Raw genomic sequence first — 16291 nt, 5'->3', positions numbered from 1 at the left:
GGGGGGGGGGGGGGGGGTAAGTTGCTGGTTGGGGCTATGCAGTGTATTTTCTGCCTAACATTTATTATTTTTATTTTTGCATATTATTGCAGCCACAAGAAGAAAGTTTTAGATTTTCTAGATCAGTTGTGCTCAATATATAGTCAAAAGTTCATCCCTGGATCTTCAGAAGTAGTTTATAGCCCTCAAGAATTTATTGAGAAAGCCTGTGAGCTTGCTGAAGCAAATGATTTACCACCTAAAGCATACAGAATAGCTTTCTCTGATTCTTTTGTTGATGAACTGAGAAAGTATTTGGGCCAGGTATACCACTTTTTGTTAGATTGTGTGGTTAGTTCCTGAATCAATGTTTCTTCTTAAAGAAAGTGCTCCTGATTCAAAGTGATACTTCTCAACTCTTGCAGTTGGAGCTTTTTGATATGATAAACTACTTTCAAGAAAATTACTCCCTGTTCTGTTTTTCTCTGCCACTTGGTTTTATCTGTGTATTTTCTATCCATTTAGATGCTCGATCTAAAAATCTTCCCTATGTCTAAAGTTGAAAATGTTATATATTGCATGCACAATGGTTTTCAGGTGGAACGTCTTTTGTCGGGGCAGCTTGGCCTTGAATCGATTGTTAATGCAGTTATTACCAATGGAAGAGTGAGTCCTTTTTGCTGTTTTCACTTCGATTTTTTTTTTCTGTAAATTTGACTGTGATTTTCCTGAAATATATGGCTGCATTTGTGGAACTTGTTAATCATACATTGCATTCACGCCTAGGTTACACTTCTTACTGATGGGAGCTCATTTTTGAGTCACGACTTACATCTACTGGAAGCAGTTGAGTATAAGCGGAGAATAAAACATATTGTGGAAACTGTTGAAGAAGTGAAGTGGGATGATTTTGATCCTGACACACTAACAAGGTTTACTCCCCCTTCTCCCCCAGTGCTTGCCCTTTATTTATTGTAAAAAAATTGATGCAACGAGGACATGTGCCGTTGTTTTTTAAACTACAGGTTGAAGTACTTTTTTAAATTTCATTGTTTCATCAGTACCAAGAAGTTTGGACCACATAACATGCTACATGCACAGCAATATTAGGGTGTCCTCAGGGGAATCTTAATTCTCTTTTATTCAACAGGAAATTCATGGTTATTTACTGTCTAAGCTTGTGTTAGACTATAATGTTTTCCTTTCCTCAAACCTCTATGAGCAATCTATCTTGTTATTTCTGTGATAGAATCAACTCAAATCAATTTCTTGCTTGCTGTACTATGATCATATCTGGATGGAGATAGATTAACTTGGGAATGCTAGCATTGCTCCTAATTTCCCACCTTTCTTAGAGGATGGCATGCGACCAGAAAATAATAGTTAGCTGTACTATCTAATTTGTGCCCTTGTTTTACTTTTTCTCCCCTTTAACTATTATATAATTTGTACGTAGCTCTTTGTATTATCTTGATTTTCAATCGTTACTTCCTCAGGAATATATTTATATTATTTTATTATTATTTTTTTTTTTGCATTTTTGTGGGGGGGAAAAACAATGGATTTAGAGGTACTTTTGTTAATGAATAGAAGAATTTAGAGGTATTAAATGGATAAGGCGACATTGAAAGTTTAAACTATTGCTTGAAATATCATCTCAAATGTTTGGAAGCTAAGGAAGAGATTATAACTCTGCTGTTATCCTTATGTCTTTTGTACTGTTATATATTAATCATTTAGGATTTCATATTAATACATATGTAATTCACTGGTCTCATCTTTTTTTAGTAATTGTAGTATTTAATGATCACCCTTTTGATTTGTATTAACTGTTCGTGATAATCCACACTTCTGCAGCAACTTCCTCAGTGATGTTATTATGTTTGTTTCATCCTCAATGGCTCAGCGGGATCGAAGTTCCGAAAGTGCACGGTTTGAGGTTTTGAATGCAGAATATAGGTAAGGATTTCAATTTAGTGTGTGGATTATCCTTTTCCTTTGAATTTTATCAATAATATGACGAATTAGAAATCCTTGTAATGCTATTTGAAAATATTGTGAAAAATCTCTGCATTCTATTCAACTTTCAATGTCAGTGGCTATGCTTTACAATTCAGGATTCCATATCTTTGTCCTCCCTCGCCCTTACTTTTCTTTATTTTCAATTTGCAGTGCCATTGTAGTGAGTAATGAAAATTCTAGCATCCATATTGATGCTGTTATTGATCCACTCAGTCCATCTGGCCAGAAGCTATCATCAATTCTTCGTGTTTTGGCCAAATACATACAACCTAGCATGAGGATTATATTAAATCCGCTGGTGAGCTGTTTAAACCTCGTACAGTTTCAGAGGGTGTTAATCGTGTCTATTTTATTGAATGCAAATGATTATTCTTTGATAGTCATTAATTTCTTGAGAAATTAACGTTGTCTTCTCTGTGGCAGAGTTCGCTTGTTGATTTACCTTTGAAGAATTACTACCGCTATGTTCTGCCATCAATGGTAATTATTAATTAAGACCTTTGGTTTATATTATAGTTTAACACAAGTTTTCTCCCATTATTGGTGTCTGAGTTGTTAATGACAATTTCAGGATGATTTCAGTGGTACAGATGTAACCGTTAATGGCCCTAAAGCATTTTTTGCAAATATGCCATTGTCCAAGACATTAACGATGAATCTTGATGTTCCGGAGCCATGGCTTGTTGAGCCTGTTATTGCTGTGTATGTTTCATCCACTAGCTGTATACTCTCATTTTACAATCGTATAAGTTTGAATGGTTTATTTCATTTGAATAATGCTGTATTCCTTTTGATTTCAACATCTTGTGTTGTTTCTTGCATCATGTTGTAAATTTCAGTCACGACCTGGATAATATTTTACTTGAGAATATTGGGGAGACAAGGACGTTGCAAGCGGTGTTTGAACTGGAAGCTCTTGTTCTTACCGGTAAGCAGTGTAGCAAATCTACGGATGTGGGGTAACATAGATGTAACTAAATCTGAAATAAGGTTCATTGGTTGTATTACTTTATGTATCATCTTTTTCATTTTCAGGCCACTGTTCAGAGAAACATCAAGAACCTCCCCGGGGTCTCCAGTTGATTCTTGGTACAAAGAGCACACCACATTTGGTTGATACTCTAGTAATGGCAAATTTGGGCTATTGGCAAATGAAAGTTTCTCCTGGAGTTTGGTACCTGCAACTTGCTCCCGGTAGAAGTTCTGAACTTTATCTTCTGAAGCATGGTGGGGATGGAAGTCGGAATAAAGCATTGTCAAAACGTATCATAATTGATGATTTGCGGGGTAATGTTGTTCGCATGGAAGTAGAAAAGAAAAAAGGAAAAGAGCATGAAAAGTTGTTGGCTCCTGATGGTGGTGATGATTTGCTGGAGAATAAGAAAGTGCGTGTTCATTTATAGGAATTAGTCTTGTTTTTATTGGTTAAATTACAAGTTTAGTCCATGAAATAATCTTTTAGATTTGTGTCCAATAGGTCCTTGAACTTTTAATTTTGTGCCTAAACATCCTTTGAATTATTTGACATATTTTTAAAATTCACTAACACACTAAATACAAAATTAAAAGTTTTGGGTCCTATAAGTTAATTTCTAAAATTTTGAATATGTTAGGCACCTAGAAACAAAGTTCAAAATTTAAGGACCTATGCAAAATTGAAAGTCCAAGATTTTGCATATCCAGAAACCTATTAGACACCTTTTAATTTTTAATTTAGGGACCTTTTAGTTACAAACTGAAAATTTCAGCGAATGAGCTTGTAGTTTAACCTTTTTTTATTTCATGTTGGTGGAAGAACTTTTCTGGTGCATAATAGATTTAACGCTAGAATTGTGGCTTTTTTGAATTTCTGCAGGAAGGCCCGAATAATTGGAACTCTAATATTTTGAAATGGGCTACTGGTTTGATTGGAAGCAGTGATCAATCAAAAAAAACTAAAGACACGTCTGTGGTGAGTTCTTAATTAATTTCTTCACCTTCTTCATGTGCTGATGTAAATTATATTTCGGACTCTGGCCTTACATTTAAATAGTTTTAACTTTTAGGCTATTCACGTGATGTTTTACATGAATCTTTTGCTTTCAGGTCTTTCTTTTTTTTTTTTTTTTTGGGTGTTGGTAGGAATATTTTTCTTTCGTGGGAGGGAATATATATATATATATATATATATCTGTTGTCATAATAGACAAAAGTTGTCTGTTGCTATCACAAAAGGGTTTACTCAATTATGTTGGGAAGTTTTTATTTATGCTCCTATTGATAATGGGCAAACTTATGTCGTTTGAATGATTTTGCATGTTCTTAATTCTAATCCTGATTCATTCTCTGTAGAAGCAAGGAAAAGGAGGGCGCCATGGAAAGACAATAAATATTTTCTCCATTGCCTCTGGACACCTGTAAGTATAACATTACTGGAGATATAATCAGTTTCTTTTGGGTGGTGCAAGTTATATTTGTGTCTGTAGTGGCCTGTACCCTATTCTTAATCTCTTCGCTCTGATTTTCGTGGGTCATTCCTTTTGTGGTCCAAAGAAGGTGGTCTGGCTTTAAACAGGGTGTTCATTTGGTCTCTTTGGTGTGAGAGAAATGGTCGAATTGTCTGAGATATAGCCACTAATTCTGAGGCTTCCATAGAGTTGGTTGCTTTAATTCTGTGTTGGTGTAAAACACCGTTTTTCTGATTAGTCTTTCATCTTTATTCACGACTTTTAGTATCTCATCGATGACTTCCTTTGCATTGCCGGGTATGAGCAGTTAGTGATTAGGGGAATTCAAGTCCTTTTATTTCATTTATGCAATGAACTTGTTACTCTTCTATCATCTCTTTTGGGCAGTGAAATTTCGTTACTTTATGCTGTCTGATTTTTTGTAAAATGGTCCACTTACTGATAATATTTCATGGCAGATACGAACGCTTTCTGAAAATCATGATATTGAGTGTCCTAAAGAATACACATCGGCCTGTGAAATTCTGGTTTATAAAGAACTACCTATCTCCTCAGTTTAAGGTTAACACAACATTGCATCTCATGGGCCTTTTTTTTCCTTCATTTTTGAAGAATATTCCTAATGCCTATGCTCTTTGGTGACATAATCAGGATGTAATTCCACGCATGGCTGAAGAATATGGTTTTGATTATGAACTAATCACTTACAAGTGGCCGACTTGGTTGCATAAGCAGAAAGAAAAGCAAAGGATTATTTGGGCATATAAGATTCTATTTCTTGATGTTATCTTCCCTCTTTCGTTGGAGAAGGTACCTTGCCATCCATCAACATGCTCCAAACAACCATGATTTCCTGTAGCTTATTTTTAACCAGAAATGAACCTTTCAGTTATTAATAAAAGATCAAAATGTTAGTGTAACTTATTCAGTCACCTGTTGCTTGCCTATTTACCCATCTAAGAAAAGTATTGTTCGTTTGCGAAAACCTGCAGGTCATTTTTGTTGATGCTGATCAGATCGTCCGCACAGACATGGGGGAACTCTATGACATGGATATCAAGGGAAAACCACTAGCATATACACCCTTTTGTGATAATAACAAGGATATGGATGGATATCGGTTTTGGAGACAGGTACATATCAATCTCCTCTCCTGTTATCAATAACTATTTTTCTGTAGCGCCCTGTTCTCACAATTTCTTTTCTTTGACAGGGATTCTGGAAAGAACATCTACGTGGAAGACCATACCATATAAGGTATCTTATCTTGTGGTTGTTCACTTGGACCAAATGGAAATCCTTTCTTGTGTAAATTGAATATTGTTATGAAAAAAGTCTAATCTTCATCTTTTTTCAAACCTCACTTTCCTAATAGAGGTTCAACTTTTTAAATTTCTGGAAATTGCTAGATAGCTTGCATTTACTAATAATTTGCTGCATTAATATTTTACATTTCCTACAGTGCTTTATATGTTGTTGATTTGAAGAAATTCCGAGAAACAGCAGCAGGAGATAATCTTAGAGTTTTCTATGAATCTCTAAGCAAGGATCCCAATAGTTTATCCAATTTGGATCAGGCAAGTAAATTTTACATCGTTTGATGTCTTATTAGTATACCATATGATACTTCATAGTTTTGAGATGATGTTCGTCGAGTAAATTTTACATTACCTGATATATTTTGTCCTCGTTTCATGGGGCATGGCCATTTATCATATTACTGGATATTACTCTATCAATATTGAGGTAATGTGTGAGATCCCCACGTCGGTTGGGGAGGAGAACGAAACATTCTTTATAAGGGTGTGGAAACCTCTCCCTAGCAGATGCGTTTTAAGCCCGAAAGGAAAAGCTCTAAGAGGACAATATCTGACAGCGGTGGGCTTGGGCTGTTACATAATGTTTATAATATTTATTTCTAATTAATGTTGATGTGATTGGTTATCTTATCTGAAATGTGAGAAACCTCCAGTGATGTTGACATACAAGTGGCATAGGATCTTTGAAGATCCTATTGATTAGAATCTTGAAATCTCCCTTTGAGAATGAAGAAAATGGGTTTTCTGTTTAACAAGAAACAAAATTTTTATTCATAGAAGAAAAGATTGAAAAATGTTCAAGGATACAAGCTCTGGAAGAGAGTGAAAAGAAAGCCAAACAACAAAAAAAGCGAAAATCTCTAAATATTCCAAGAGCCAAGAAATAAAACCTAATTCCTAATATTGGCAACGAAGCTGGGTAGGAACCTTTCTGTCAATGTTCTTTATATTTTAATGAGATGAAGTTATACATTTAGACAAGTAATTTAGTAAGATGTGACAACACTCTAGATTCCTAATAGTTATTGGGGCCAATAGAAAATGAAGTGAACAAATTCTCGGACGAAGCTAGGTAGGTACCTAAAGGATAATGAAGCAACAGAATGGGCCGAATTAAGCCTTGACCTTGCCCTAGTAGTATTGTCAAATGAAGTAGATTCGTTAACTTGTCTCTCTAGCACTGATAGAGTATTCTCTAGAAAATCCTTATGATGGACAAGAGAAAAATAGAAACAACAAATCCTACACTGGTAACGACAGTTTGGAAATTATGTCACCCTACACTAGTAATGACAGTTTGGAAATTACGTCACCCTAAAAAAGTGAAGTTCTTCCTTGGGGAAATAGGGGAAATAGCACATAAAATCGTCAAAAAAATCACAAAGCTACTTGTTTATGCAATGCACATGCACTCAAAATTTCTGGACAACGATTCTCAATATATTCGGATGTCATCTCATACCTTCTAGGAAGGTAAAGGATCTATTGGACATGACCCCAACGTACCACCCCTTCAAGAATGCAAAAACCCTACTATGGAAAAATCTCATCATTACTTTTTTTTGAAACTTGTGGAAAGAAAGAAATCAAAGAATATTTGCAGAAAAGACAGACTTGTACAAACTCTTCCACATCCACATATTTACTAAGTTATATCTTGGTGTAAACTGTGTTATTTACTAAGTTATATCTTGGTGTAAGCTGTCTAATATTTAACCTCCTATAGTTATACCTCCCGCGTTGTTAATTGGGAAGGTCTTTTATAAACATCATGATATCGCATTCTTTTCTTAAATTTCAATCATCTATGAAATGGTCTCTTATAAAAATAAATAAACTTTTCCCATTTTAATTTGATCATTGAATATACTAGGTTCGAAATTCCCAATTTTGAGGAAACTTAATATGTTACAATGGTTTGAATTTTTATATATTTCTTGCTTTTTCAGGATCTTCCTAACTACGCCCAACACACTGTGCCCATTTTCTCTCTACCACAAGAATGGCTCTGGTGTGAGTCATGGTGTGGTAATGCCACAAAATCCAAGGCTAAAACGATCGATCTCTGTAACAACCCCATGACCAAAGAACCGAAGCTAGAGGTCCGTTTTTTGTTTCTTCAATTCATTTGTATCTTTAGAATGGCCAGATCTTGAAAGCTTTTCATCTCCATCTTTCATTGAAATTAGTCGCAATTTTCAGGGTGCCAGAAGAATTGTTCCGGAATGGCCAGATCTTGATTTGGAGGCTAGAACATTCACAGCTAAAATATCAGGTGATGCAAACCCTCAAACACCCGACTTACCGACCGATCAAACTGAAACTTGTGTGAGTAAGAAGCCTATTGATGAAGATGTGGAATCAAAGGCAGAGTTATAATGGGATAATTTAAGTTCTATCAAATTAGAGTGATGGGACAATTCTGCTTTCAATTCAACATCTCTCTCCTACTTCTACCCCATGTTAGTGTTCTTAGATTTAACTTGGAAGCCAGATGGATATTTGCCTCTGTAGGCTGATAAGAACTAAGGTCATACCTCTCCCTCCAATATTCTTGGAAGAGTTGTTTTATCCAGTTCCCTCTCTTCTCTACCATTTTAAATGCTAACTTGATGGAAAAAGTTGGCAATTTTGATAAAGACATGTATAGTAATAGCTGGTTTTGTAGTTTAGTATAATCACTTCTTACTGCATTGGCGTTTCCAAGAATTTTCTTTCGTTAATTTCCATCAGGAAACCTTCTGATGTGATGCTAGAAATTTGCTATTTTGCCTCCATATTTCATAATTTAAATTATGGAAATTCTTGACTATGAATTTTTCTGAATAATTATCCATGTTGACACCTTCCATTATCACTCCAAAACTCTCCCCTTTATAGAATGATTTGGATATAGATATGATGTCCACGTATTTTGACCTCGACCTCGACCTCTCATTTTATTTCAATTTTCATCTAGACGAAATTTTTTATTTATTTTTGTGATATTAGGTTTTTCTTATTTTTATATATATATATTCAAGAAAAAAAAAAAAGAACATTCATTTCAAAGAATTTTTATATGGGTTAAATGAAAAAGGTTGATATAAAGGACAGAGCAGCTCACTCAAAACTGGTCTAGAAGAATTTACACTTCTATAGCCTCTGTGTGGCCTAATAATTCCACTTCTAAAGCTGTCAATGCTTAAATATTTGGTTCTCTTGATTAGTTTTTGGTCATGTACACCTCCTTCCAAGACTTCCCATCTCAGGGAGCATCTCCTCCCCATGCAACATGCACTCCACGGGGACTGTAGTGTGTTCCAAGGGTTGACCACATATTAGAGTCATTTTTTATTTAGATACCCTTTCGCTCAGAAAACGTCGACCGAATACATCCATTGAGTTGCTACGAGAAGTATATTACATCACTCTTGTTTTCGCCCAATAAAAAAAATCAAGAGATCTTGTGTGATATTCCATGTCGGTTGGGGAGGAGAACGAATCATTCCTTATAAAAGTATGGAAACCTCTTCCTAGCAAACGCGTTTTAAAAACTTTGAGAGAAAGCCTAAAGAAAACAATATCTACTAGCGGTGGGTTTGGGCTGTTACATCTCGTATGTTTGATGATGAATGTGATTGCTCTTGTTGTCATCTGAGCATGTCACCGCTTCTCGTATGTTTGATGATGAATGTGATTGCTCTTGTCATCTGAGCATGTCACCGCTATGCACCTGAGGCCTGCTCAATGTTGGCGATATACTGAAGTTGCTGCTGTCGCCAACAAATGAAGGATGCCCATAAGGCACTGGCCGATCAGAGATTTGGGGAACTTCTATGTCCCCCTCCAACATTTTCAAAGCGTCCATAATGGTAGGCCTCAAAGCCACCATCACATGAGAACATAAAATTCCCACCGCAACAAACCTCTCCATTATGCCTTTTGGATTTGAATTAGAAGACCCTTCATCTTTCAGCAGAGAAGGATCTAAAGTTTCCCCTATTTTCCCACCTTTCACCAACGACCAAGCCCAATCCGTGATCAGAAACGCACGTGGCGACGACGACAAAGAGAAATCAAGAGCTTTCCTCCCACACATTATCTCCAAAACAACAACTCCAAAGCTATAAACATCACTCTTCTCAGTAAGTTGTCCGTAAAGCGCGTATTCAGGAGCTAAATACCCATGAGTTCCCGCAACTCGAGTTGTTAGATGAGACTGTCCTTCCCTAATCTGTTTAGCAAGCCCGAAATCTGCCACTCTCGCTCGCATATCTGCATCTAGCAATATGTTCGTCCCCTTGATATCTCTGTGATATATGGCAGGCTTCACTCCATAATGAAGATAAGCTAAGCCTTTTGCCACATCCAAGATAATGTTCTTCCTTTGAGGCCATGTCAATGGCTTCTTTACAGTTCCAACATGATCAAATGGTGAAAGAAACAAATGATCATCAAGGTTTCCATTGGGCATGTAATCATAAACAAGATATCTCTCACTTCCACTCTCATCATGATCATCATCCCCATCAATCACACAGCAACCTCTAAGTGGCACAAGGTTCCTATGCTTCAAATTACTGATTATTTCAACCTCATTGCAAAACTCTGCATTGCCTTGAAAATCTGATTCAATAACCTTCTTCACAGCCACCATACTTCCATCAGGTAATGACCCTTTGTAAACTAAACCAAACCCACCTCTCCCAATGAAGTTTTTTGAAGAAAAGTTATCAGTGGCCTTCTCAAGCTCCTGAATCTTGAACCAAATTGATCCAGTATTAGGCCTGGCATGTGGCCTAGACCCTTGTTCATCCAGTTCTACATCAAACTCTAAGCTAGATTTCTTGACTAATTTTTTCCATTTGTAATACCAAAAGCAAATCCCAAGCAGAACAAAAACGATCAATACTCCAATAGCAGCAGCAACAAGACCATAAACTAGAGCAGGATGTTTATTTTTCAATTCATTTTCAGTCAATTGTAGATTAAAGATGCAACCTAATGCACTACGTCCCTCAGGGCCAAATTCATTCACGATTCCAGCAGCATAAAGAATAGCGAAGTAAAAACAATCCATAGAATGAGATTTATTACCATCAATTCCAGTTAGAATCGATTGGACTTTGAAACCAGAGGCGAGACACGCATCACAACTTGGACCAACAAGTTCCGATCGACATCCAGAATCGAGCGGCGTGTTCTTGCCAAGCTTCGAAACCCAATCTCGAGTAGTTTGAATACCTGCACAGACATTATCGGATATCACAAACTGCGAAGGATCGAAGCAAAGCGATGCAACGTCGCCGGGAAGGGAGAGCGATGAGAGCTTTGATTGGTAATCGCGAAGGCAAGAGACGGAGGTTGCAAGGTCTGGGAGATTGAAAAGAGTGGTTTCTTTGAGGTGTTGGGCCAGAGAGATTCCATACAAGGACAAAAGGGTTTGACAACAAGGGATTTTGGAGGTGTCATTCATGGCGGCTTTGGCGGTGGCTTGGAAGAAGGGGTTTCGGCAATCAGTCGCATTCCATGGGATTCTAAGGACATAGTTGAGATCCATTGGGCAGGTGGGGTTGGCTGCTGAAGTTACAGAGAGTAAACAGAGAAGGAAGGTAATGAAAATCTTCATTGATTCCACTTTCTGCATCGAATCCTTTACTGGGTATTCTGGAATCGAGATGGGTTTCGTGGGAAAATCTGAAAAAGAGTGAAAAACAAGAAGACGGGGAAGAGGGGAGGGAGAGAATTGGAGTAGTTCTTGTTTTGAAGGGCACAAGAATTTTCCACCATTTTCGTTTGTGTGCGAGTCTTATGTAGTTGAAGGTGGGTGGAATGGAATGGATGGATATTTTGCGTCGTCTTCCACAAAATTTCATGATTCTTCGTGGAAAGTGAAAAGGGAGAGTAGTAATTGGGGAAGGATTCGATGGGATGAGGTAATATTAGTGGGGAAAGTCAACATGATTGATAACAATCGAGTTTGTGGAAAAAGACATTTTTTTTTCTTTTAAAGTTGCTTTAAATGCACTTAATGCTTCCAATCCATTTATTCATGAACACTACAAGTGGAAGCTCAATTTACATCAACGAGAGAATTTATTTCTTTCCTAATTTGACATATTACAAAGAATTAAATATATACATGTCGGGAGTATTTGAAGACAAGAAAAGAATAGATAATAGATGAGTGAAAAGAAATTTCTTACTGCAGAACTTATATTCATATTTTGTGTTTCCTCCATCCTTTCGTGTTTCATTTTACCTTATAAACACATATATTCAATTCAATATTAAAAATATACGTTTCTACTTTATATTTACTTTATATCTTTTTAAATGATTGAAACATCACTCACCTCTTTTTGTCAAAACTTTGAATTCAATAAGAACAAATTCTCCTTGAATTATTAGGCCATCATGTTTGATTACCAAAATGGTAAAAAATTAATCACATTTTTGGATAACAACTCAACTTAGACATCTAATCACCCTATAGTAATGATTTTAGGGAACTTCTAAAGTAAATGACTAAATTTAATCTAAAATTATAATATGAAAACTAGAAAATATGAACCTAACCTAATAAAACATTGGAACTTTAACGAGTATGGTATTAGATGAAGCATACAAATTCATCACAATGGCCTGAAGTAGATTTTTCTGACTGTTAGAAACAATAATAGAAGTTCAAGGTAAGCCTTGTAGTAACAGTCAATGAGATCATGTATCATTCTACCTACCCCTTCTTTTCTTCTTGTCCTTTGCTTGCCCGTCCCCGTCTCCGTCTCCATCTCCGTCTCGGCCCCCAAATTAATCTTCAACTTACATACACTCTTTGGGGAATATTAACACCTATCATGAAAATTCAACACTATTGAACATTTGGATTCTCAATGTTTTCCTCAGAAGGCAATCAATCCTTTATAAACTTGTCTATTGTTCCTTGCATCTCGGAAAATGGTACGTAACGAGTTAATACCCCTTCCTTAGCTACTCCTCTTACGATTCAAAACAGCAGGGAATTAAACGAATTCCCATTCCTTGGTTGCTCAAGTTCATGTTGTTCTGAGTTCTGGAGTTTGAATCCTATCGCGGGCTCTGTCAAGACTATCATTTTCAGTTCGCTCTTGAGGTCGGGGAACTTCTTCGGTCACACCTCTGGATCCATTGGGCATGGTTTCAGGCGCAGGCCTTGGATCAGGTCCAGAGTTTGGATCTGCATTAGGTGCACTGGGATTTCTAGTGTTTAACCTTGTGATATGCAACGTGGAGGCAAGAATAGTAGAAGAGGTAATATGGAAGTCTGGATGATGTATTTGAGATCGTCTGTTTTGCATGAACCTCTGCAAAGCCGGTACCTGTATTGGATGTGAAGATAATGTGCATCAATAGGCGATAGAGTGACAATACATATACCACTAAGAAGCCAAGGAAATGCCTACATAAATCTTTGATCCGACTTCCCTTAGAACTCAAGGACATAGTAGTACAACCTATAGAACATGTCTTATTAACAACCTATGGACCAGATCCCATACATGTAAGCTCCCAGATCCGACTTCACTTAGAGTGTGTAAATGGACTAACTCTCGATGTCATTCTCTCGTGTCATGTCCCGTAGATACGTAATTAAATGAAAGGAAAATAATGCACCTCAAAGCGGTTCCAAAAATAGAGAATCAAATGCTGCATAAAGGCTGCAGTAGTCGAAAGTGCCAAATATGAAAAACCTGAAAATATTGTGAAATGGAATTTAGGTTCAGGTTAACCACAGCCTATAATATGAGCCCACAATTGTTGAATAGATAAGTGGCATACCATAAGAATATGAGAAGAAATAAATGTGAAAAACCAGAAAATAGAGCAGAAAAAAGCGGGGGAAAAACTTCATCGATATCGGAGTCCGAACACTGCAGGAAATGAAAATAAAAACATTAAATTATGTAAGAGCTAAAGATATAAGTGATATATGTGTTGTGCACAGCTAAAAGTATCCATGATTCGACTATAAGCTCTAATATAGAATCGGTCCATCGGTTGATTGGATAAACTACAAGTGGACTTTTACATTAAGTTAGCACAGCTCCTTAGTATAAGCATCAGAATTTGGTTATACACACACTTACTGTCCTATAAAACATCGAATTATAGACCACCAAAACTGCTATCTTTCTTTAATTTGAACTAAGTACTTGCTGAGGTTATAAGAGCAAGATCCACAATGAGATTAATCTTCCGACCTTACCCACCACAGCAAGATGGCCAAACCAAATCGAGGAACTTCCACCTAATATCTATTTTAACTAAATCTAAAACATATCTAATCTAATCCTTAGGTTTTGATGAAATTTTTAGTGGATACACTAAATGTAGTATTCTTCAATCATACTTCAAACAACACCATTATTGATTTCTCCAATTGTCATTCCACTGGAGACATAATTGGATTTCATCAGTGTCATTCCACTGAAGATATAAAGTGTGTGTGCGCGCATGCGTGCATAGAGAGAGAGAGAGAGAGAGAGAGAGAGAGAGACCTAATAAGTGTAAATAATTCACTTAACCACACCAGGATCAAGACCATGAAAGCCAAGAGCTGATCGTCATAAAACTCAAACAGGAAAAATAGTATACCGATCATAATCTGCAGACAATGCAATAGATTATTAGCGAGAAAAACATCCATTTGGACCACCAAATAGTAAAAGACAAGAAATAGGCGTACATATCAACAGTAAAGCAACAATCTGAGTGCTTACTGGAACAAAGACAAGTGACTCAATTACATGCACAAAGATCAACTGAAACGTTGGGAGTTGATGTCGAGCATGGTGTTGAAGCTGCACTGCAATAATAAATATATATATATGTATAAAAAGAAGGATGAACCCCATTATATTTCAAGATCAATAAAGCCTTCCAACTCTATATGTAAGAATGGATGGACGTAGCAATAGAAAGTGTAGACAGATCAGATATTTCAGAAGTCAGACTGATATGAAAATTCCTGTCTAAAAGAAATATTTATGATGTGATCCGTTGAATGCATAACTCCACTTGATCAAACATTTTTACAACAGGCAATCAAAGAAAATTGTGATATAACCCAAGTTTTCAACAACAACAACAAAAAAAAAAAAATTTAAAAAAAATAAAAAAATCCAATGGCATCATTTCTGATGGCCCAACTTACAAAATCCCCATGTTGGATGTTCCATCATGGGGCCACAACTTTTAAATCTCTATTTCGTAATGTAAATATGTACAATCAGTGGCTCTGCATATGGCACCATGAGATGAGAAAGTATACAGACTTCTTAATGCATGTCAGGCATGCTATGGTAACTACCATCATCCTTGCCAAGGAAAACAGTGTTACAACATAAACATATTGAGGCTTAAAAGGCCAGTAGATAGGAGGCGCATGCCACACATGAAGATATAATGCAGTAGAAGACAACAGGTAGAAAATGAATTTTAAGGAACCTATGAACTTCTTTCCTAAAAAAATAAACCATTTTTCTAACAAGAAAACAAAACTTTCCAATGCTTTCGTAAAAAAAATGAAAGAAAGGAACCTGTAAACTTCAACATGCGAGTCTGTGTCTCCCTCAATGTAAATGATACCGACATAGTCGTAGTGAAGAAAACGAAGAGAGACATCATAAGCACACCACACTTGGTCACAAAGTAATCTGAATGGAAACAAAATGTGTGAACAGATACTTGTCAAGGTAGATTTCACAATCCAGAATCAGTATATCTTAACCCAAATTGCTAAGAAAATGACCGAACTGAAATAACTAAAATTAATGCACACATTTTAAAAAGGCTGGAAAAAGCTCCTAGAAGCCGAATGGACTTAATAAAATTTAAGCTAATTTGGTTGAGAACAGACTTGAACCCTTAAAAGTAGAACGCCATACACTCCTAAAAACAACAACCTTCCGGACCTAAACTCTACTGAATAAGTTCATAAAAACAATATAATCCTTCATCAGTTAATAACAGTCATATGAAAGAGCCATATTGATGCTGTAGAAAAAAGGATAAATGAATGAACCTCCAAATCTGGCAGGGCCCTCTGGCGGCTCAAATGCATAGCTAAGATTGTAAAACTCCTTCGTTTGATAATTGTAAAGATAGCCTGAAACAAATTTAAACTTAGCTGTATATGTAAATAAAGATATACATCCTCCAAAGTAAACAATAAAATAGAAGGTGGATGATTCCTTCAGTCACCAAAAGAAGGTGGATGATAGGGTCATGAAAAGTTTAAATGCTTGGATTTCGAAAGGTGAAGCGAAGGTAGTCAGAAACCGCCCCTTTAGATCTCTCTTGTGGCACCTGTGGAAGGAAAGGAATGCAAGAACTTTTGAAGACAGTCTTTTTTTTTCTCTCTCTCTCTCTTGCAGTTTTGTACAAAATACGACTTCTTGGTGGATATCTTTACACACAAATTATTTTGTAACTACGGTCTTTTGATGATTATTAATGAATGGAAGGCTCTCCTTGTATAGGCTTTGGGGGGGGGGGGGGGGG

General features: G+C 36.5%; 3 protein-coding genes across 4 annotated transcripts in view; 1 reads left to right on the top strand and 2 right to left on the bottom strand.

The window, feature by feature from the left end:
• LOC111447403 (UDP-glucose:glycoprotein glucosyltransferase-like) overlaps positions 1 to 8546 on the top strand; it is a 21549-nt gene extending 13003 nt beyond the window's left edge. Inside the window, exons 20-37 of one of the 2 annotated variants that reach the window (XM_023086554.1) lie at positions 93 to 303; positions 577 to 645; positions 766 to 911; positions 1837 to 1938; positions 2152 to 2299; positions 2425 to 2481; positions 2573 to 2703; positions 2841 to 2929; positions 3037 to 3386; positions 3857 to 3952; positions 4336 to 4397; positions 4907 to 5009; positions 5100 to 5258; positions 5441 to 5581; positions 5662 to 5705; positions 5911 to 6025; positions 7717 to 7869; positions 7970 to 8546. In XM_023086554.1, coding sequence (XP_022942322.1) covers positions 93 to 303; positions 577 to 645; positions 766 to 911; positions 1837 to 1938; positions 2152 to 2299; positions 2425 to 2481; positions 2573 to 2703; positions 2841 to 2929; positions 3037 to 3386; positions 3857 to 3952; positions 4336 to 4397; positions 4907 to 5009; positions 5100 to 5258; positions 5441 to 5581; positions 5662 to 5705; positions 5911 to 6025; positions 7717 to 7869; positions 7970 to 8146 — 2353 coding nt within the window. In that variant the 3' untranslated portion in view covers positions 8147 to 8546. Of the gene's footprint in view, positions 1 to 92; positions 304 to 576; positions 646 to 765; positions 912 to 1836; positions 1939 to 2151; positions 2300 to 2424; positions 2482 to 2572; positions 2704 to 2840; positions 2930 to 3036; positions 3387 to 3856; positions 3953 to 4332; positions 4398 to 4906; positions 5010 to 5099; positions 5259 to 5440; positions 5582 to 5661; positions 5706 to 5910; positions 6026 to 7716; positions 7870 to 7969 lie in introns of both variants that reach the window. The other variant, XM_023086553.1, reaches the window with a different exon arrangement.
• A 306-nt stretch (positions 8547 to 8852) lies between these two features.
• Positions 8853 to 11682, bottom strand: LOC111446899 (probable receptor-like protein kinase At1g11050). The gene is made up of 2 exons (XM_023085822.1): positions 9468 to 11682; positions 8853 to 9411 (listed from the first exon to the last, which is right to left on the bottom strand). Exons 1-2 carry the CDS (start codon positions 11394 to 11396, stop codon positions 9400 to 9402), a joined length of 1941 nt encoding a protein of 646 aa, XP_022941590.1. The 5' UTR covers positions 11397 to 11682; the 3' UTR covers positions 8853 to 9399.
• Positions 11683 to 12348: 666 nt separating this feature from the next.
• The window catches only part of LOC111447515, a 10230-nt gene continuing 6287 nt past the window's right edge, over positions 12349 to 16291 (bottom strand). Inside the window, exons 8-14 of the mRNA XM_023086730.1 lie at positions 15813 to 15896; positions 15328 to 15444; positions 14509 to 14594; positions 14287 to 14393; positions 13568 to 13659; positions 13403 to 13479; positions 12349 to 13107 (exon numbers count right to left, since the gene is read on the bottom strand). Coding sequence (XP_022942498.1) covers positions 12805 to 13107; positions 13403 to 13479; positions 13568 to 13659; positions 14287 to 14393; positions 14509 to 14594; positions 15328 to 15444; positions 15813 to 15896 — 866 coding nt within the window. The 3' untranslated portion in view covers positions 12349 to 12804. The remainder of the gene's footprint in view (positions 13108 to 13402; positions 13480 to 13567; positions 13660 to 14286; positions 14394 to 14508; positions 14595 to 15327; positions 15445 to 15812; positions 15897 to 16291) is intronic.

This window comes from Cucurbita moschata, unplaced genomic scaffold (genome assembly GCF_002738365.1).
Source record: "Cucurbita moschata cultivar Rifu unplaced genomic scaffold, Cmos_1.0 Cmo_Scf00009, whole genome shotgun sequence".
Classification (NCBI taxonomy): Eukaryota; Viridiplantae; Streptophyta; class Magnoliopsida; order Cucurbitales; family Cucurbitaceae; genus Cucurbita; species Cucurbita moschata.
This window is presented reverse-complemented; position numbering and strand designations above follow the sequence as displayed.